This window comes from Symphalangus syndactylus, chromosome 4 (assembly GCF_028878055.3).
Source record: "Symphalangus syndactylus isolate Jambi chromosome 4, NHGRI_mSymSyn1-v2.1_pri, whole genome shotgun sequence".
NCBI classification, from domain to species: Eukaryota; Metazoa; Chordata; class Mammalia; order Primates; family Hylobatidae; genus Symphalangus; species Symphalangus syndactylus.
In genome coordinates, this window is record NC_072426.2 from 54,546,468 (window position 1) to 54,568,739 (window position 22,272).

At 38.4% G+C, this 22,272-nt stretch overlaps 1 protein-coding gene across 8 annotated transcripts in view; it reads right to left on the reverse strand.

The window, feature by feature from the left end:
- The window catches only part of LOC129480675 (uncharacterized), a 499,607-nt gene that overhangs the window by 421,054 nt on the left and 56,281 nt on the right, over positions 1 to 22,272 (reverse strand). Inside the window, exon 3 of one of the 8 annotated variants that reach the window (XM_063637944.1) lies at positions 4,795 to 6,136. The exons of the other annotated variants lie outside the window; for them this stretch is intronic. Within the exon in view, the coding sequence (XP_063494014.1) occupies positions 5,910 to 6,136 (227 nt within the window). The 3' untranslated portion in view covers positions 4,795 to 5,909. Of the gene's footprint in view, positions 1 to 4,794; positions 6,137 to 22,272 lie in introns of those variants that run through there. 8 annotated transcript variants of the gene reach the window in all.

The following is a 22,272-nucleotide window of genomic DNA, read 5'->3' on the forward strand; positions in this document are numbered from 1 at the left end:
GAATACAATATGAAATGTATACATAACTAACTAGACCACACAATTCTTTATTTTTTTCCTAAAAACATATTGGGGCCTAGTGTTGCAAGGAACATTCTTTGAGAAATGATTTTCTTCATACCAGAAGGCCTCAGCATTCTGTAGTGTTTTCTAACACACATTCATTTGTTCATCTTGTCAACAAAGACGTGTTCCCCTGAGTGCTGGGTGTTCAGTGGCGTACAGGTCAGATGAGGTCCCTGTGGTCGTGGATGTGCTCTGGTGTTGTGATTTGTTTTGTTGGTGGAGTCTCTGTCTTTCACCCTCACTGTCATTACCACTTGTCCCTGTTGCCACTCTCCTTGAGTGCTTACTTCTAGCAACATCTTTGTCCCCAGTCCTCTAACTTGACATTTTATAACCTTGCCTGTGTTTGGATAATCAGAAAATTAAGCCTATAGGAATGATGGGATAAGAGCTGTTCTTTTTATATAAAACATGAACCATTTTATGTGAATGCGTACAGCTTACAGGGCCTTTCTTGCATTCTTTCTCATCAGAGGCTTCTAATAAATAGTTAAAATTTCCAAGAAGGCAGCTTCTAGTTAAATAAGATGGTACAGCAGAGTGGTCAAACACAGAATATTTGCCTTCTAACAGGCAAGCCTGCCTTCCAGGCCCAATCCTGCCCCCTCTTTCTGTTTAACCCATGCAAGTTCCAGTTTCCTCACTTGTAGAATGATAGCAGTAATCATGCCCACTCACTGGGATTATGACAGGGATTAAATAAGACAATGTACTCAGAGCTCACAGGAGCCACTAACATCAACTATCATTTTTACAGAGCCTAGCGCATAGTAGACATTCAACATATAGTTACAAATAGGAGTTATGGACCAAATGATGTGAACAGCTTTCTTAATGTCTTTCTTTTTAAAAAATATATTTTTCTTGTTTCCAGTGGGGTTGGAAGCTTTCTCAATTTCTTGAACCAAGATATTATAGGCAATTTTATTATGTTCTTGGAAGCATAGATAAAGCTTGGGCCCAAGTATGCTTACAGAACTTTCTAAAATGCAGAACTGATGAGATTCCTAAAGATCAGGTATTATGTTGAAGTAGGTGCAGTGACTCAGGCACCACACATTTAGAGGACAATAAAGCAACACTGTGGCCCAACGTTAGTGATGAGAGTAGTTCCTGGAATATTCACCTTCAGTGTTGGGTTTTCCTTTCTTCCTTGCACCTCATGGCTGTTTGCTGAATACGCAGTGGTATTTCCATTTCCTACAGGAGCTTCGGGTCTTTCAAGATGTCAAAGAAGAAGTTTTACAAACTGAACTTTTACAGGGAAAGTCCCTCTGGTGAACAGAGCATGAGTTGTATGCCATAGTAAAGGCCAGTGAGAAAATGGACATAAAGGCAGATACCCTGACACTTGAATCTGGTGAGGTGGACAGAACAGGTGAGGCCTGGCTTTGGAGGGCAGGGGTCCAGTAAAGGCAGGATGAGATCTGCAAGGAGAGGAGAGATCCCTTGTAATGTGCCAGGAGAGCCCCTGAGATGGCTAGCCAAAGGGCCCTGTAGAACAAAGCCCTAGGCTACTGCTAACATGCACAGCTCCTCACCTACAGAAGGGAGCAGCCCCTGAAGCCCATCTGTGGATTATTCAGCAAAAGGAGCCAGCCTGTAGTGTCAGCTGTGCAAGGCCCCATGAGAATTGCCCCCTGGATTACAGGTTCCCTGCCAATCACCCACAAAGAGGTGGTTCTTGATAGCCCCACATCCCTCATAGTGATAGTGCTGGTACGGAAGGAAGCATTTCAGTCACTAATTGAGTTGGGATGATTGATGCATATATCACTCATTTTGGGCAAACCCTTCAAATTTAGAAATATTACTGCTGAAAGACAATGACTTTCGTTTTTTAAGATAATAGTAATAATGTGAAATAGAAAAGGCAATAGAGGTCAAAAAGAGCATAGACAAGAAAAATGTAATATTAATCATAAACTATGAGTTAGAAGCTTATAGACCCCAACCAGCAAACTTACAAAGTAGGGATTTGTCAGCATTTTACACAGGGTAAATGACAACTCAGAAAAATTAAATGTCTTGCCCAAGGGTAGCAAGTCAGTAAACAGCGGTCATGAAACAGCCAAATACTGAGTACTTTATGCCAAGTAATTTTAAGTAATCCTGTCTATAATTAGTTATAATACCAAGTATATAATACAGATAATTACCAATTTTACATATATTCTCTCATGTATAACTCATGCCATTCCTAGAAGGAAGGACTATTATTATTATTCCCACTGTACAAATGGGAAAACCAAGGTAGGAAATATTAAGTGACTTCCTCAAGGTCCTATTTAGTTAGTAGTAAACCAAGGCTGTTTGACTTGGAACCTATGTTCTTGACCACATCCTTTCCATCCTCTGTTTTGTAAAGAAATTTCTTGATCATCAGAAATCACACTGAAATGGGAGAGTTCCCTGACCCCCATCACAGGACGTGTGACAGGGGTGTGGCTCATCTGTTCGGTCACTGCCACTGCTCAAACCCCTTACTGGAGGGGGAGCACACAGATGGACAGGTGCAGGAACCCAAGTGGGCATGTGTTACGGTGCACTCTTTTAGTCTACAGGCTAAAAGAGTGCACGGCTTAAGTGTTGATATGGTTTGGCTGTGTCAACACCCAAATCTCATCTTGAATTGTAGCTCCCATAATTCCCACATGTTGTGGCAGGGACCCAGTGGGAGATAATTGAATCATGGGGGCAGGTCTTTCCCATGCTATTTTCATAATAGTGAATAAGTCTCAGAAGATATGATGGTTTTATAAAGGGTAGTTTTCCTGCCCAAGCTCTCTTCTCTTGTCTGCCGCCATGTGAGACATGACTTTCACCTTCTGCCATGATTGTGAGGCCTTCCCAGCCATGTAGAACTGTGAGTCCATTAGACCTCTTTCTTTTGCAAATTGCCCAGTCTCAGGCATGTCTTTATCAGCAGTGTGAGAACAGACTAATACAAGGGTTAACCAGCTCAATGGACCTTTTTGCAAGGGCAGAGGAACAGTGTGACAGCTTTCTGTATCCTGAGCTCTGGTCCAGCATTCTGAAAGAATGGGGTCACACATGGGCTTGAAGGCTGGTGAATGTGGGGGTTTTATTGAGTGGTGGAGGTGGCTCTCAGTGGGATGGATGGAGAGCTGGAAGAGGGATGGAGTGGGAAAATAATCTTCCCCTGGGGTTTGGCCACCCAGCGGTCAATCTCCTCACCAACTGTCCCCAGCTGAATTCCTCTTGGCGTTCAGATGCTCCTTCTCTTCTCTCTGCCACACCACTCCACGGTCATTCTGCTCTTCTGTTTGTCTCTTCACCTCCCTCTGGGGCTGGGGGTTTGGGGTTTATATGGATCTAGGATGGGGGGTGTGGTAGGCCAAAATGCAACTTTTGGGTGCTAAAACACAAATGCCTATTCCCATTTAAGGCCGTGAGTATCCAGGCTTGAGGATGGTACCTTTGTCAGGGATTCACCCTTTTCTACCCAATATTTCCCTGTCTCCTGTCTGTATCAACCCCTAGGTAGCTTCTGTACTGTAGGAACACCAGAAATATATTTTCTAATTAGCCAAAAGTAAAAGATTCTTTTATATCATAACTGCTTAGCTACATTTGTAACTCAATAAATATATTGTCTGAAAAACGTATCAATGTATAATAATGCTAGGCCGGTAGACAGTCTTCAAATATTTTTGTGGACTGTGTAGAAGCACAAACTAAAGTTATCTGAAGTATCCAAATCATATTTTTCAGTGGCATTATTAATTTAATTTTAGGTAATGACTATTCCTATAATTATCTGTGAAATCTCTAAAAATTCCAGGCAAAAAATTCTTACTACCCCTACAAAACTTATTATATTAGCTAGTAGCTAAGTGGGTGTGTATGTTTGTGTGATTTCTAGCCTAAATATTTCCTTGAATTTGATATTCCTTTTATGTTGCTTTTGGTGAAACAAATGAAAAAAAGTCATTTTTCTCTCTAAAAACTGTCTATATATTTGAACACAGTTATTAATCATTTTACAGCCTTTCCGCTGGGAGGCAAGCACATGTTTAGAGATGCACTGTAGTTCTAGCAAGGTTAATGGTAACAGCTTTAAGAAAAAAATCTATAGTATGAAAAATAAAGAATGATAATAAAAAGATATTTAATTCTGAGATGGATTCTACCTTAATACATTATTTTTAAAATAATAAACTACTAACTCTTTGTGACTCAGTGTATTTATGCATCTGTAAAATGAGGATAAAATGCTGGTTTGATGATCTGTGCACAGTATTTTAAATAAAAATGTAATAGAGAGTTTATCTTGCCCGCCAGTACATATGGTTATGTTCAGAACCAGAGATATTTAACTAGGGTGCAGGGTGACTTTTCTCTTTTTCCAACAGGAACATCTTTTGTCTTGCTGTCCACCTTCCATGGACAGCCAACCCTTCTTCTTCCCCTGCTTATTACTGTGGTGGCCCCAACTCCTTTCTTCTCTAGATAAGCCCTACTCTTTGTGCCCCCGCCCCTGGATGAGTGGGCCATGATCTTCCCACCCAGTGTTACCAGCAAGCTCCATATCACCCTGACTTCCCAGACTGACTTCATGCACTCACTGAAGTTTCCAGTGCCTGTTTCTGCCCAGCTCTTCTCCCACTGTTTCAAGTAGTGAGTAGGTTCACAGTCACATTACAACAGCAAAAGCTCTGGTGGCCATGTAAGTCAGCTCAGCAACTAAATAAGATACACACATAGTTTATCAGAGTAACATTTTATACCACAGAACATGTGTTAATGGGAAGCATGCTAATTAGTCATCAAAAGTAAAAGTGAACTATTTGTATATTGTTCTTCCATGATTTTGAATAATTAATCACAAGCATTGAACAGGTAAATGGGACCTGGGAGGCTGATATGGTTTGGCTCTGTGTCCCCACTCATGTATCATTTTGAATTGTACTCCCATAATTCCCACATGTTGTGGGAGGGACCCAGCGCGATATAGTTGAATTGCGGGTGTCGTTTCCTCCATACTGTTCTTGTGGTAGTATGATGACGAGATCTGACAGTTTTATCAGGAGTTTCTGCTTTTGCATCTTCCTCATTCTCTCTTTGCCTGCTGCCACGCATGTAAGATGGAACTTGCTCCTCCTAGCCTTCCACCAAGATTGTGAGGCTTCTCCAGCCACATGGCAAGTTCAATTTAACGTCTTTCTTATGTAAATTTCCTGGTCTCCTCCGATATGTCTTTACCAGCAGCATAAAAATGGACTATTCCAGTAAATTGGTACCAGCAGAGTGGGGCATTGCTGAAAAGATACCCAAAAATGTGGAAGCAACTTTGGAACTGGATAACAGGCAGAGGCTGGAAGAGTCTGGAGCGCTCAGAAGAAGACAGAAAAATGTGGGAAAGTTTGGAACTTTCTAGAAACTTATTGAATGGCTTTGACCAAAAGCCTGATAGCAATATGGACAATAAAGTCCAGGCTGAGGCGGTCTCAGAAGATGAGGAACTTGTTGGGAACTGGAGCAAAGGTGACTTATGTTTTAGCAAAGAGACCAGCAGCATTTTGCCCCTGCTGTAGAGATTTTTGGAACTTTGAACTTGAGAGAGATGATTTTGGGTATCTCATGGAAGAAAGTTCTAAGCAGCAAAGCATTCAAGAGGTGACTTTGATGCTGCTAAAGGCATTCAGTTTTAAAAGGGAAAGAGAGCATAAAAGTTTGGAAAATTTGCAGCCTGACAATGTGAGAGAAATGAAAATCCCATTTTCTGAGGAGAAATTCAACCCCGCGGCAGAAATTTACATAAGTGACAAGGAGCTGAATGTTAATCCCCAAGACAATGGGGAAAATGTCCCCAGGGCATGTCAGAGGTCTTCACAGCAGCCCCTCCCTTCACAGGCCTGGAGGCCTAGGAAGAAAAAGAGGTTTTGTGGGCTGGGCCCAGGGTCCCCATGATGTGTGCAACCTAGAGACTTGGTGTCCTGCATCCCAGCCACTCCAGCCATGGCTGAAAGGGGCCAGTGTAGAGCTTGGGCTGTGGCTTCAGAGCGTGCAATCCCCCAGCCTTGGCAGCTTCCACATAGTGTTGAGTCTGTGGGTGCACAGAAGTCAAGAATTAGAGTTTGGGAACTTCCACTTAGATTTCAGAAGATGTATAGGAATGCCTGGACATGCAGGCAGAAGTTTGCTGCAGAGGCAGGGTCCTCATGGAGAAACTCTGCTAGGGCAGTGTGGAAGGAAAATGTGGGGTTGGAGCTCCCAGACAGAGTCCCTCCTGGGGCACCACCTAGTGGAGGTGTGAGAAGAGGGCCACCATCCCCCAGACCCACAACTGATAGCTTGCACCATACACCTGGAAAAGCTGCAGACACTCAACACCAGCCCATGATGGCAGCCAAAAGGGAGGCAGTACCCTGCAGAGCCAGAGGGGCAGAGCTGTCCAAGACCATGGGAACCCACCTCTTGCATCAGTGTGGCCTGGATATGAGACATGGAGTCAAAGGAGATCATTTTGGAGCTTTAAGATTTCATTGCCCCACTGGATTTGGGACTTGCATGGGCCCTGTAGCCCCTTTGTTTTGGTCAACGTCTCCCATTTGGATTGGTTGTATTTACCCAATGTCTCCACCTCCATTGTATCTAGGAAATAACTAGCTTGCTTTTGATTTTACAGGCTTCTAGGAGGAAGGGACTTGCCTTGTCTCAGATGAGATTTTGGACTGTGCACTTTTGAGTTAACACTGAAATGAGTTAAGACTTTGGGGGATTTTGGGAAGGCATGATAGGTTTTGAAATGTGAGGACATGAGATTTGGCAGGGGCCATGGGTGAAATGATATGATTTGGCTCTGTGTCCCCACCCAAATCTCATTTTGAATTGTACTCTCATACCTCCCACATGTTGTGGGAGGGACCCAGTGGAAGATAATTGAATTATGGGTGCAGTTTCCCCTCTACTGTTCTCATGGTAGTGAATAAGTCTCACGAGATCTAATGGTTTTATCATTAAAACCATTTGCATCTTCCTCATTCTCTCTTTGCCTGCAGCCACCCATGTAAGATGGGACTTGTTCCTCCTTGCCTTCTACCATGATTGTGAGGCCTCTCCAGCCATGTGCAGTTAAGTCCAATTAAACCTCTTTCTTTTGTAAATTGCCCAGTCTTGGGTATGCCTTTATCAAGAGCATGAAAATGGACTAATACAGGGGCATAACTAAGAAAACGCATTTTTCCTACCATTTATTGTGTTCCAACAATGTGTGAAGCACAGTAAGTACTTTTATATACAATACCTTATTTAGTCATCTTTGCAAATCGTAAGTTAGCTATTCTTTTTATTTATTTTTATTTTTTCGAGAAAGGGTCTTGCTCTGTCACCCAGGCTGGAGTGCAGTGGCACAATCTCGGCTCATTGCAACCTCTGCCTCCCGGGTTCAAGTGATTCTCCTGCCTTAGTCTCCCAAGTAGTTGGGACTACAGCCGCCCACCACCACAACTGGCTAATTTCTGTATTTTCAGTAGAGACAGGGTTTTGCCAAGTTGGCCAGGTTGGTCTCGAACTCCTGACCTCAGGTGATCTGCCCACCTTGGCCTTCCAAAGTGCTGGGATTACAGATGTGAGCCACCGTGCCCAGCCTAGCTATTCTTATTATTCTTTTTCATATGAAGAAATTGAGGTTCAGAGAAGTTAAGAAAATTACCTAATGTAGTAAATGATAGAGCTAGTAGTCCAAACCCTATCTATCAATACCCAAAGCTTAAGCTATTCAATATCATGCTACAAAGCGACAAACTGTATTAGCATATTTTAGGTGGTTGTAGATATTCTTGATCCCTGCAAAGGCTTCAAGAAATCTATAAGGGTTCTTACTCAAAATTCAGGTCCATACAGCCAGTGGCATCTAGCCTTTTGTGGCTGTTTATTATAAGAAGGTGTACTAGTGGTAGGAAAAACCACATCTGTGAAAGGCTCAAAATAGTGACTCCAATCCCAGAAAAGATATTTTCCTACAAGAAACAAGAAAGTGTTTTCATGAAAAAAAAACTGTAATAGAAATTAAAATTTCTGGATAATGTAAACTTTTTTGTTTTTTTTAATTAGGCATGTCATATAATGTAAATGCTTTATGTTGATTGAAGTAAATGCCAAAGGTAATCATAATTATTTTCTTTTTCTAAGCTCCAAAAAATAATTTAACCTTTATACCAGATGAATCAAAGTTATGTAAGACTTGTAGAAATATTTTTATGAGGTCATTTCCTGTAAATCTCATGATCAAATTACCACCGCACAAATTTTTCGTATCTATAATTCTAAAAAGCCATATTTCCAAGAAAATCCCCAAATTCCCAGAAAATAATACTTGAAACTCTAAGTATTTCCCTTCAAATGACAACAGATAGGGATAACTTTTTTGGCATTAGCACTTTCAGCATTTAACCTCTGATAAGCCTGAACATAGACAAATATTACAGAGATCTTCATTCAACACATAACAGTAAAAATTTCACTAAATCCTGCCTTGGGATATGAATGTCTTTTTACTGAGCCTTTGAAATCTATATATATTTTCTTTGAGAAATAGATTTTTGTGACCATGGAAATGTTTTCTTCTATGAATCATTGAAAAACATGATATATGTTCCTCCAAATTAATAAATTATCCATAATTATATAACAACTTTAGGTCATTTATAGTATTTAAAATGTCTGCCTATTACACTGATAGTGTCATTTCCCTAAATAAAACAAGGTTTTATTTTTCTTTTTGTCATTTCTTTTCTTTGCAGACCCCAAATAAAGATTTTATTTATTTCTCATTGACTACCCACTGTATTACTGTATCCCACACTAATTTCTTCCCATCATTTTCCGGGTGTATCTACTGAGTAGAAAGTCCAGAAATTTTGAAGGAAGCAAAGGAGAAAACAGCAGCAGTTTGTAGAGATTCTAGATCGATTTCATTGTGACATTCTGTCAAATGGAATTCTTATACCTCTCACTATAACTCAGTCAGGACTGGCTCCTGGAGACATGAACAGTTTTAGATACTCTGACATTTAATGTCAACCAATGTACTGAGGACAGCCATTGTAACCATAAAATTGTATTTTTACCCTTAGAAACAATGTTTCATCATTATAAGCTGTCATTATTATTCGCTAGTACAATTAAGGTATTTTTCTTTCTGAGTCTTTGTATGACCTAAAATCACATAATCATGACTTATACTAAACATGACTGAACTGTCTTAAGTAGATATTTATGTCTGGTTTATAAGTCTGCATGTCTATGAAACAGGAAGATACTTTTAACTGTTAAAATCTCCCTGCAACATGACTTAATGTTCTCATATATTTCCTCTATTACTAGCTTTATTATTTGCTAATTGTTAATTCATCTATAAATGTTGCTTTAAATTAACACAAAATTTTCTATATACACACATGTAGATATGCCCACCTGCAATAAATTATAAACCCACCTTTAATATGGTGGGTTTATTCCTGTTTTTTTCTGGATAAATTTAATTCTTCCTCATTCTAAATCAATGTTTTCCAATTTTGATCTATGACTCAGTCCACTTCAAATAAATCTGAGAAATAAAACATATCTATACTCCGTTTGAAAAACTAATGTACATTGTATATGGAAGGCCCTGATGACTCTCCAATAAAAGAAATTTTTTAAAAAAATGTGGAATCCATAACTTCCCACTGAACACTTCCATAGTATAACATAATATCCAGGAAAGTAACAATGCTTGGAGCACTTTTGAGGGCACGGGCTTGATACAAGAGTGGAAGATCATATATAATTTCTGTCACAGAGGAGGCATATCTATTTCTTCTAGAAAATAAATTGAATCACTGATCATCATTTTGCTATATTCTAAAATTCCTGAAAATGTAACAGAGAGAGTCAGTCTGGTTACATCACATTGATTATATCACTTTGTTGAATCTAGAAACTACACAAATAATTATAATCCGGCCTAGAAATTGCTAAATATATATTTTATTTGTTTGATAGACATGTATATATTCTTCTGTCACAGACCATATGCATTTAGAGATTTATTTTGTTCATATATATTCTCTTTATAACCCAAAAAACTAGAATAACACTATTAAATCTTATTATGAATGAAGACAGACACTGTGCTTTCCAAAGCAGCTATGGCCTCAGAAATATTCAACTTACACAGAAATTGGCACCTAAAAGCATTCATATATCAACCAAAATAATGAGGCAGTATGGGCTAAGGGTCTGAGTTCTAGATTCAGATCCTAGCTCTACCACCTTAATAGCTGTGTGACCTTGAAAAAAATTACCAATTTCTCTGAGTTTCATTAGGGAAATAACAACAGAACTTTTTTGTCATGGAGCAGTTTGCAGTAATAAATAAGATAATAAATGTGCAGCATGCGGCACAATAGCTGACATTATGAGCACCTGATAAGTCTTATATATTAATATTATCTAAATGGTCTGTTTCCACCTACAGAACACTCAGGAAAATAAATTATTTTTCCTCCCCAAATATTTTCTATCATACAATTATGAAACCCAAAACAGCATGATGTCAAAATTATCAACATTTATAGGACTTCTAAGGAAATAAAAATGCATCTAAATTTCCATTGATTTGGTACAAATTAAGTTTTGTATTTAAAAACATGAAGATAAGAGAATATGCAAGCTTCTAAAAAGAAGCAATGCATGTCTATATCGATACTCTTAAAAGTGCTTTAGGTTTATAAATCAAGATTGAATTCATCAAGCTAAACACATCAATCCTGAAAAATCCCTAATTTCTTAAGTGCTGTATCAGTCAGTTTTGCTGCATAACAGTTAATCCAAAATCTCAGTGGCCTATGAAATAAACATTCAATTTTTTTCTGATTTTACACATCACTGACTAAGAGTTAGCTTCCTGGCTCTGGTTGTCTCTGCTCTATGTGTCTCCCCATTCCTACTCCCAGGCTAAAGAAGCAGCCCTTTCTTTTTTTTTTTTCTTTTTTTGAGACGGAGTCTCGCTCTGTCGCCCAGGCTGGAGTGCAGTGGCGCAATCTCGGCTCACTGCAAGCTCCGCCTTCCGGGTTCACGCCATTCTCCTGCCTCAGCCTCTCGAGTAGCTGGGACTACAGGCGCCCGCCACCACGCCCGGCTAATTTTTTTGTATTTTTAGTAGAGACAGGGTTTCACCGTGGTCTCGATCTCCTGACCTCGTGATCCGCCTGCCTCGGCCTCCCAAAGTGCTGGGATTACAAGCGTGAGCCACCACGCCTGGCCAAGAAGCAGCCCTTTCTAAGACATTCTCATAAATACTTGAAAAGAAGGAAAGCAAGAGGCCTAGTTTAAACAAGGCATTGCATTTAAAGCTTTTGTTTATATGTGGCATAGATTACATTTCACTGGACAAAATAAGCCACGTGGCCAAGGCCAAATTATGCAATCAGCAGTGATATGTAATTACCCTGCTTACAAGGAGGAAGTGAGTATTGTAAATACAATCCACCTTGGTTGCCTTTGTTGGTCACAGATACTCACTTTGTTCACTGTACACGCAAAATTTACTTACATCCACATGGAAGACATCCTAAAAGTTTCAACCAAGCCAAACATCAGCCTTGAAGGTTCATGATCTTATTGCCATCAGATCCAAATAGCAAATCTTGATCTGGACACATGAACTAAGTAAACAAATTATCTTCTTCATAAGCACCCAATATAAAATGGTAGAGAAGAGGCAGAATAAACACATAAACATTCCAATTTGAACGTGAAATAAAAAAAAAAAAAAAAAAAAAAAAACAGAAAAACAGAAAACTCATAGTAGGTAGCAGTTCTGAAATCCCACTGGGCAAACGTGCTCGACTTAGGGATAGAAGACACTACTTTGATCAAGAGTCTTTGATTAGGGGTCTGCAACTTGAATTAACTTTCCAGAGAATATTCTCCAGGGTTACAGGCACCAGCCTCTTTCTTCCTTGTTCTTTACCCTCCGTTGCCAAATCTGTAAAAAGAGTTATAAAATATTCCTTTCTTGGGCTGAGCAGCTTTTTTACTATCTTATCCTCAGAAAGTTGAGTGTAGGCAAGACATTTTAAGCTATAAAAAGCCACACACTCTTCTATTTTCGGCAATACTCTTGGCATTAAAACTTTTTAAAATTTTAACTTTTCTCTTTTTTAATGTCCATTTGATCTGTTCTCCTCTATGTACTAATAGACTCACTCTCCATTCTTTTACAAATCTCTCTCTCTCTCTAAACTTGATTACAGGTATTTGAGCTTATCAGACTTCATGAGATTATTCCTTTGATTTTCTTTTCCCACCCAAGCCATTTTGTCCAACTGAAACGATTTACTGAGAGATGGCTTAATCCAATCAGGTTTTGTGCACAGGCTATTAACCTGGTCTTTGTCCCTAAAATGAGTCTTATTCTGAGTCTTAATTAGCCTTTGCAGCTCAAAATATTTATCATTTCACCAGTTAGAAATGAGAAACAGTTTGATTTTCCAGCCCTGCAAATCCTGGAGTTTCTCAGCTCTTTAGTCTTCTTTTCATCTCCTGTGTTAAACAACTCACTTACTTTTGTACTCATTCTTTTTCTTGTATTATCAAATGCAGCTTCTAACAACTAATTCACATTAGTAACATTTCAAATCCCCTTTACTGGAAGGCTTCAGTACATGATATATGTGTTGCCCAAAATATTTTGACAAAATACTTTGTCAAATATTTTGCTGCTGCATAAAATGTGTCACCCATTTTCTAGCCTTTAATAAGTTTTCTCACTGCTAGCTGTCTCTGGCCCCCAAAATCGATGCCATATATTTTAAGTTTTTTATTATGATAACACTCCACTTGTAAGTATGAAATTCTATACTGTTCAGCCTTCTACATAACAACCTTGAAATCCCAAGGGCTTACAAAAACAAGCATTTTGTTCTTGTTTATGTTTCATCTAGGCAGTTATTAGATGGATGCAGCTACGGGGGCTCTGCTTAACTCAGCTCTATAGGTTTTTTTACTCATGTAAGCTGAAGTGTGGAGCATACCCATTTATGGAGCTGAGAAGAAAACCAAGATGCTAAGCTAATTCTTAGAATTTCATTTAAAGCCTCTAATTGCAGGTAGCATAGTTATAGCTGTTCACATTCCAATGGCCAGAGAAATTACATGGTTAAATTCATAAAGGAGAGGAAACATACACCTTCCACAACAGGAAGCAGGGAAGTGCTGTGGCAATAAGCTGGGAGAGATAAACTGTATATAAGAAAAGGGCATCATGTATAATTGTGAACAGTAATACCACCTGCCAAAAGCGTAGTTTAACAATGTTTTCGAATGCACTATGACGCAAACGTCCCCCATAAAAAAATAGTAAAAATAAGACTGTACACTCATAACACTTTCCCAGAAAAGCAAATGATTTATTCACCTTCAAAAATAACCTATAATTTCAAAAATGGCATTGGGTCTTGTCTTAAATTTCTATCATTAGTTGGCATCATTTTAGAAGCTATTTCTCTGCATAAGAAAACCTATTCTATCTTAATCAGACCAGCTCAGAGCAGCTGTGACTATAATTACCCTTATTTGCAATAATCTCTGACACACACCTGGAAGACTAGGGCCAGCCAGCAAGAAAGAGGAAGAAGTTCAGAAGCCAAATCTCTGTCATTCCTGTTCATTTATGTCTCTATGGCTATTGCGGTAATTACCAATACGGGCACTGCAGTAAGACACGCCAAGACCTCCGAGGCCAGCCAGTGGCTGGGATATAACAGGCATCTGTAACTACACCCTGTTGAATTGGCTAACATTATCAGGGCGCTGGGATAGAATATTTAAATGGACTTCACCATAATGCCAATCTGAAGTTTGGAGTAGATAAGCCACATATTTCTACACATGGCCCTCACTCAGCAGCCCCTTTCTCTCCCAAACCATTGCCTGAAAACCAAGTTACAAGGCGATGTTGTTTACTTTCTAAAATAATTCACTCTGAGACAGACTTGAGGCAGGGCATGGTGGCTCACGCCTGTAATCCCAGCACTTTGGGAGGCCGAGGCGGGTGGATCACGAGGTCAGGAGATCGAGACCATCCTGGCTAACACGGTGAAACCCCGTCTCTACTAAAAATACAAAAAAAAAAAAAAAAAAAAAATTAGCCTGGCGTGGTGGCGGGTGCCTGTAGTCCCAGCTACTCGGGTGGCTGAGGCAGGAGAATGGCGTGAACCCGGGAGGTGGAGCTTGCAGGGAGCCGAGATTGCGCCACTGCACTCCAGCCTGGGCGACAGAGCAAGACTCTGTCTCAAAAAAAAAAAAAAAAAAAAAAAAAAAAAAGACTTGATTTGATCCTTTTAAGGGATGTTTCATTTTAAAGGAGAAAATATTTTTATCCAAAAATATTTTTCTGGCAGATGGGAACATTTTTTTGTGAAAGAGAGCTGCTTTTTCCTCCCCAATTTCAGAGTTCTGTCCCATCAACTTACTACCACAGTAGTGTAGTTTTCTGTCTCAAAGACATGGTACCTGAGGTTCTCCTCTCTGGAACAGTCTCTTCCACATACCACACAGCAAACTTCCTCCTGTAGTTAATTCTTCATTGTCTTTTAAAGCTGAGCCCAAGGAAGATTTCATGGCCCTCTAGATCTGCTTATGACCTTCTGATAGAGACTTTGATAGAAACATGAACTTCTTTATAACACTGACAACATTTGAAAATTTAAAATTATCCCTGTAATTGGTTACTGGTCGATTGTCTTGCCAACTAGCATTTTAGCTCCATAAGGGCAGAGACCATATCTAACTTCTTCACAACTCTATCTCTAGTGCTTATCCTATTACATATTGAATATATATCATAAATATTTGTTGACCGTATGCATGTATGTATGACCAAATAAATAAATAGGAATTTGAAGCTCTCATTATATAATCCCTCTTTTTAAAGACAGCAGCGACTTTCTATATGGTCTCTCAAAGGAGTAAAGAATGCAGAAAAGCTCCTAGGTGCTTTCTTACTTCCTTTCTGAATTCATCTGCTCTGCCATCTCTTGGTGGACTCTTCCTGTTGGCCTGGCATAGTATATTCCCAGAGTATTTTTTTAAAGCCTTTAGTACTTTATGATCACCCACAACTATCTATGTCCTGAGAAATGCCTCTAGTCACATGATTTCATGTTACCTTGTGTGTTTGTGTGTGTGTGATTTAGAAACTATGTCCTAATTCATTTAGAACATGATTATTTAAGAGAAACAAATAGGGCCGGGCACGGTGGCTCACGCTTGTAATCCCAGCACTTTGGGAGGCCGAGGCAGGCGGATCACGAGGTCAGGAGATCGAGACCACGGTGAAACCCTGTCTCTACTAAAAATACAAAAAAATTAACCGGGCGTGGTGGCGGGCACCTGTAGTCCCAGCTACTCGGAGAGGCTGAGGCAGGAGAATGGCATGAACCCGGGAGGCGGAGCTTGCAGTCAGCCGAGATTGCGCCACTGCACTCCAGCCTGGGCGACAGAGTGATCTGTCTCAAAAAAAAAAAAAAAAAAAAAAAACAAATTAGAAGGCAAGGGTTTTTTTTTTAATTTTATAATCTAGGAGATATTGAAAATGATGTCATTCCCTAATGATCTCATTCATAATGGGATTATGAAGTGGATTATGACAATGAAAACATTTCTGGGAGAACATCCAAAGCCATCTGGCAGGCATAGAGCCTATATTTTTAAAAGTGATAGCTTAGTTTCTAAATATAATGGGCCAGGACTTGATGTCAAAATCAGTGGGAAAGTAAACATAAAAGACAGCAAACATAAATGATTGGTATAGACCCAAAGCAAGAGAATATTTTATATTTTGCAATCTAGTTATCAAAGTTTTAATATATTAATATCATGAAGGCACATTTACCATGGTAGTGAATTATTCTACTCTTTCTGACAACTTTTAACAGATTTTTTCCAGATAATGCAATTTTTAATTAGCTTTATTAACATATAAATTATATACAGTAAAATTCAGCAATTTTAAATGTAAAATTCAATGACTTGTAATGTAACTTGACATATTTTTTTCTCCAAAATGGGTTTGCAAATTTCATGAAAAAGAAAAATTACATGATACAAAATGGCATTATATTTAAAATTATTTAGGTATGTGCTTGTATGTGTATACATTTTTATTTCATCTTACCCTGGAATTTTCAAACAAAACTAAGAGTATGAATTCTCACATATCAAAAATTATTTTTCAAAGTGAATTTTCTGTATGTAATTTCTAAGCAATGAATGTGATATTATTCATTATTCATCATGAAAATATTATTTTTATATCAGCTTGAGAAAAACCACTCAGTTTATGAAGTCCATATCATCCACTTTATCAAACTTGACCCCTCACCCACTAGACTTCTCAGGTGGGAGTCAGACCCCAGTCTGCTTTTCCCAGAGAGTACTTGACACTCCAAATGGTCTTTTCAAGGCCCCTTTCTCTTGAATGAGTGTAAAGGTACAAATTTCACCACCCTGTCCACCATGTGTTAGAAGGGTTACAGCATATAAATATTTCCCTCCCAAAAATCTTCCATTTAATCTTCAATTCTCCTAAATGTTATATATTTTTGAGTGAGTTAAAGAGCTTAAAAATAGCAAAAATTGGTTTTTGACATCTCCTTTGACAATTTTGCATCAAGATTTTTCTCATCTCACTTTGGAGCCCAGCATATATTATCTTAGTGCACTAGCCAAAATTCCAAGCTAATATTGTTTTTTACAAGTGCATTAGAACATTTCACTAAGACCTAGTCGCTTATCCTCTGAGAACTTAGCTAAAAGTTTGCTTAATTAATAATCCCAGACTATTCTTGGGATGGTTGTAGTAAACTACTAATGGTAGTGAACACTAGGATGTGGGAATAGAGAGGATCAGATAATTTTTACTTCCTTATCATGTGTATATATATATGTAACTTTATACATTTTATACTTTTTGAATTTGCCTTCAGAAGCATATACTATTTATGTAATTTAAAACATGTTGAAGATTTAAAATATAAATAAAACACAGCCATTAAAAGTTTAAGAATGAAATAATTTCTTAAAGGAGAAAGTGAAAATTTTCCTGTAAGGTATAGAATAGGGATAAAATAAAGGGATATCTTTTGAAAATAAAATGTTGAAATTTTTATATTTGTACAGAATCTTTCTGAAACAGCCTCATCAAAACTCTTCTGTGAAGTTCTTCTCAGTCAAAATGATTGTATGAAAATTAAATTTTAAAGTGGCTTCATCAAAGTGTCCTGCTTCTCTCACTATAGAGCCATCACTTGTCAACAAAAACAAGTAGGCGCAGCCATAAAAAGGAATGAAATCATGGCCTCTGCAGCAATACCGATGTAGCTGGAGTCCCTTATTCTAGGCAAATTAATGCAGGAACAAAACACCAAATACTGCATGTTCTCACTTATCAGTGGGGAGCTAAGCACTGGTTATTCATGGACATAAAGATGGCAACAATAGGCACTGGGGACAACTAGAGGTAAGAGGGAGAGAAGGGAGAAAGTGTTGAAAAACTTACTATTGGGTACTACGCTCACTACCTGGGTGACAGAACCAGTTGTACCCCAAACCTCGGCATCATGCAATATGCCCACGTAACAAACCTGCACTTGTACCCTCTGAATCTAAAATCGAAGTTGAAATTATTTTAAAAAGTATAATGTACTGGCACAATCACACAAATTTTTTTAATTCAGAAAGGAATACACAAAAGAAAAATAAGCAAAGAACAGATAATAGAGAGAAAAAAGCACAGTAAACAACATAAAAAACATAAAACTGATAGTAAATACAAGAAAAGAGTAAGAAAAAGTTAGAAGCAAATGGTCATGATAATAAACATAAACATACTTATCTATTAAAAGAAAAAGGTTTCCAAGTTGGCTCAAAGAGTAAAAGCCAATGGCATGGTAAATATAAAAGACATCTAAAATGAATTGTTTCAAAATGCTAAAAAAGGGATAGGCAAATTATATCAGGCAAAGGGAAACAACCAGAAATAAAGGTTATTATCCTGACATAAGACAAAGTAATGGTCTGGAACAGAAAGTGCAGAACAGCCCCAGTACACATGGAAGCTTAGTGTATAATAAAGCTGGCATCTCAAATCACCGAGAAAAAGCTGGAATTTTTGACAAATGGCATTAGGACAACCGAAATAACTTTGAAAAAATGATAAATATGGCTTCTTTCTGCATATTCAGTAGAATGAACTACAAATACATAAGAAATTCAATGTAAATGATGGAACCATACAGGTACTACCTGTGGGGAAAGGCTTTGTAACTATAATTGGAGATCCAGCTACAATGAAAAAATAAAACAATGATTACTTAGCTGCATTAAAATAAACCTTAATATGGCAAAAACACCTAAGTAACGTCAAAAGACGAGTGTGCAGGAAAGCAAGCAGTGCTCAAAAATGGATGGAAGCATGACAAAAAGGCCCAGAAGTCAGAGAAAAAGGTTCGTATTGGCCAAATTTGAAATAATCTGAGCCGTAAAATTAATAAGGGAAAGTGATTGCCTAGAATTAGTGCAGTGCTTAACTAGGAAGGAACTTGAGGAAACTTTCTGGGGTGTTGGAAATATTCCATATCTTGATAAGGGTGTGAATTATCTGGATGTGTATGCTTGTCCAAACTCATCTGACATATATCTAATATCTGGACACTGCATTATATGCAAAGTATACTTCAATTTTTAAAAAGAATAATGATAGTAATACATTGTAACATATTGAACTAAAATCAAGAATCTATGAGTCTGTAATGATACTAAAAAAACAAAGTTGGGGAAAGAAAAGGTCTTTTTTACAGAAGAATGAGAGCTAGTAAATGTAAAATAATTATAGAGTTAGAAAATCTCCAGCTTTCAACCACCAATGTAATAATTGATTCAGAAGAATAATCAATCGATGCTAACATATTAAGTGAATGGGAGTGAATTTTTAAAATCAGGATATTAAAATAATCTCAAAATATCACCCAACAGGTAAGGGGAAAGGTGCCTTTGCAATGAAGAACTCTGGAAGACACCAACTTAACCTAATGATTAAACTTCACTGGTAATGGGACACACTGACATTACATGATTTGTCCATGGCGCTCTGATTAGGATGCAGCTCCACCTATATATTATGCCCACCAAAAATGCTAACCTGAATCTCATCATGAAGAAGCATTCAGACAAATCCAAATCATCAGGCATTTTTCAAAGGAAGTGATCTAGATTCTTCAAAAGGTCAATGTCATAAAAGACCAACAGAGAAGGGAAAGTTCCAAATTAAAGAAGATTAAAAAGATATAAACTAAATGTAATGCCCAACCATTGATTGAATACTGAAAAAATATAGCCATAAAATACACTGTAGGAACAATCATGGAAATTTGAGCATGGGTTGTAAATTAGACACAACTATGACATCTTTGTTAAATGTCTTAAATGTGATCATTAGAATATGGTTATACAGAAGAACATATATATTTATATATACTTATACTTATATTTATATATTTATATATATTTATATGAATATATATTTATATTTATATTTATGTATTTTTTAATTTTTATATATATATTTATATATATTTGTATATATATTGTATATATTTATATACTTATATACTTGCATATATATTTATATACTATATATTTATATATACAAATATATATTTGTATATACAAATAAATATATATATTTGTATATACAAATATATATATACAAATTGTATATATATTTGTATATAAATTGTATATACATATATATATAAATATATATATTTGTATATATATATACATATATATAGTGTGTGTGTGAGATGGAGTTTTGCTCTTCTTGCCCAGGCTGGAGTGCAATGGCGGATCTTGGCTCACTGCAACCTCCGCCTCCCGAGTTCAAGTGATTCTCCTGCCTCAACCTCCCAAGTAGCTGGGATTACAGGCATGCACCACCACACTGGGCTAATTTTGTATTTTTAGTAGAGACGGGGTTTCTGCATGTTGGTCAGGCTGGTCTCAAACTCCCGACCTCAGGTGATCCGCCTGCCTTGGCCTCCAAAAGTGCTGGGATTTACAGGCATGAGCCACTGCGCCTGGCCAGAAGAAAATATTTTTTCAATAAAGAGAAAGAAAGCAAACAGGGCCTCCAAAATTGTTAATGATTGGTGAATTCATGTGAAGAGAATATGGGTATTCCTTGAACTATTTTTTTTCCAATGGTCGGTTTAAAATTTTTCAAAATAAATTATTAGGGAAAATACTATTTTAAAAAACTAGGAAAATAGAACACCCTTTGACAAATAGCTCAAAGCCATCCTTGCCTACTCTTAGCCTGCTTGTTGTACACATGATGCCCACCCTGTTTCCTGATATGAGTTCTATTTCTGTCTTTGGGATTTGCTTTTGTGTGATATCTAGCACTGTGAACTGAATTGCATTCCCCCCCAAATTTCTATGTTGAAGCCCTGACTCCCCATAGGACTCTATTGGAAATAAGGCCTTTAAGAAGGTCACTATGGTTAAATAAGGTCCTGAGGGTGGAGCCCTGATCACATATAACTGACTTCCTTATAAAAGACAAAGAGATGGTAGGGCGTGGTGGGTCACATCTGTAATACCAGCACTTTGGGTGGCTGAGGCGGGCGGATCACTTGAGGTCAGGAGTTCAAGACCAGCCTGGCCAACATGGTGAGACCCCGACTCTACTAAAAATAAAAAATTAGCCGGCGTGGTGGCACACGCCTGTAATCCCAGCTACTTGGGAGACTGAGGCACAGAATCGATTGAACATGGGAAGCAGAGGTTGCAGTGAGCCGAGATGGTGCCACTGCACTCCAGCCCGGGCAACAAGAGTAAAACTCTGTTTCAAAAAAAAAAAAAAAAAAAAAACAGGGCCGGGCACGGTGGCTCACGCTTGTAATCCCAGCACTTTGGGAGGCCGAGGCAGGCGGATCACGAGGTCAGGAGATCGAGACCACGGTGAAACCCCGTCTCTACTAAAAAAAAAAATACAAAAAATTAGCCAGGCGTGGTGGCGGGCGCCTGTAGTCCCAGCTACTCGGCGAGGCTGAGGCAGGAGAATGGCGTGAACCCGGGAGGCGGAGCTTGCAGTGAGCCGAGATCGCGCCACTGCACTCCAGGCTGGGTGACAGAGCGAGACTCCATCTCATAAAAAAAAAAAAAAAAAAAAACAGACAAAGAGACACAAGCCCTCTGCCCCCACTCTCTCTCTCATTTTGAGGACACAGTGAAAAAGTGGCATCTACAAGTCAGGAAGAGAGCGTTCATCAGAAACTGACACTGATCTTAACCTGTGACTTCTATCTTCTAGAACTGTGAGCAAATAAATTACTGTTGTTTATGCCACACAGTCTGTAGTATTTTGTTACCTTAACCTGAGACTTCAAGCCTCTAGAACTATGAGAAAATAAATTACTGTTGTTTAAGCCATCCAGTATACGGTATTTTGTTACGGCAACCCAAGCTGACTTAGACATATAGCTACTTTATCTGGTAACTTAGCATTGATCCTGGAACAGAGAATCAAGCATGTTAACTTCTATACCTGAATGCCTCTTGCTGCTCTTATAGAGCATCACAAACTGTCTCCTGAACCCTGAAATGTGAGCCTCATTACATGTTCCTTCTCTGTCTATACATGGGTCCAGACTCCATTTCTGAAATCATTTCTTCAGTTATTTTCCCTAGTTTTTCTATTTCTAGGGCAACAACACCTAGACACTATGCACATCCCAGTGTCTTCTTCATAATGCTAACAGGAACACAAACGTACCTCATATGGTATGGTCAGAAGGCACTGAAATAATATTGCCCACCATTGTTTTTTCCTGGTATTTGATTGCCATTACTCAGAAAGTGTCATGGTGCTGTGGTCAGTGAAGACATTTCAGGTTAGACTTCAAATATAGAGTGACCCACACTGAAAGGAAATTGAAATACCTGCATCACCACTATGGCTCACATATACATAAATCCTGACAGAAACCCATAGGCTTCAAAGAAACCACAGTCCTTAGGCTCCAGTGATAGATGAAGAGTCTTCCTGCATGCATAATTCCAGAGTTTGCACATAGAAACAACAACCAGGATTTACAATGGATATTGGTAAAGAACAGCACTTTTCTAAAA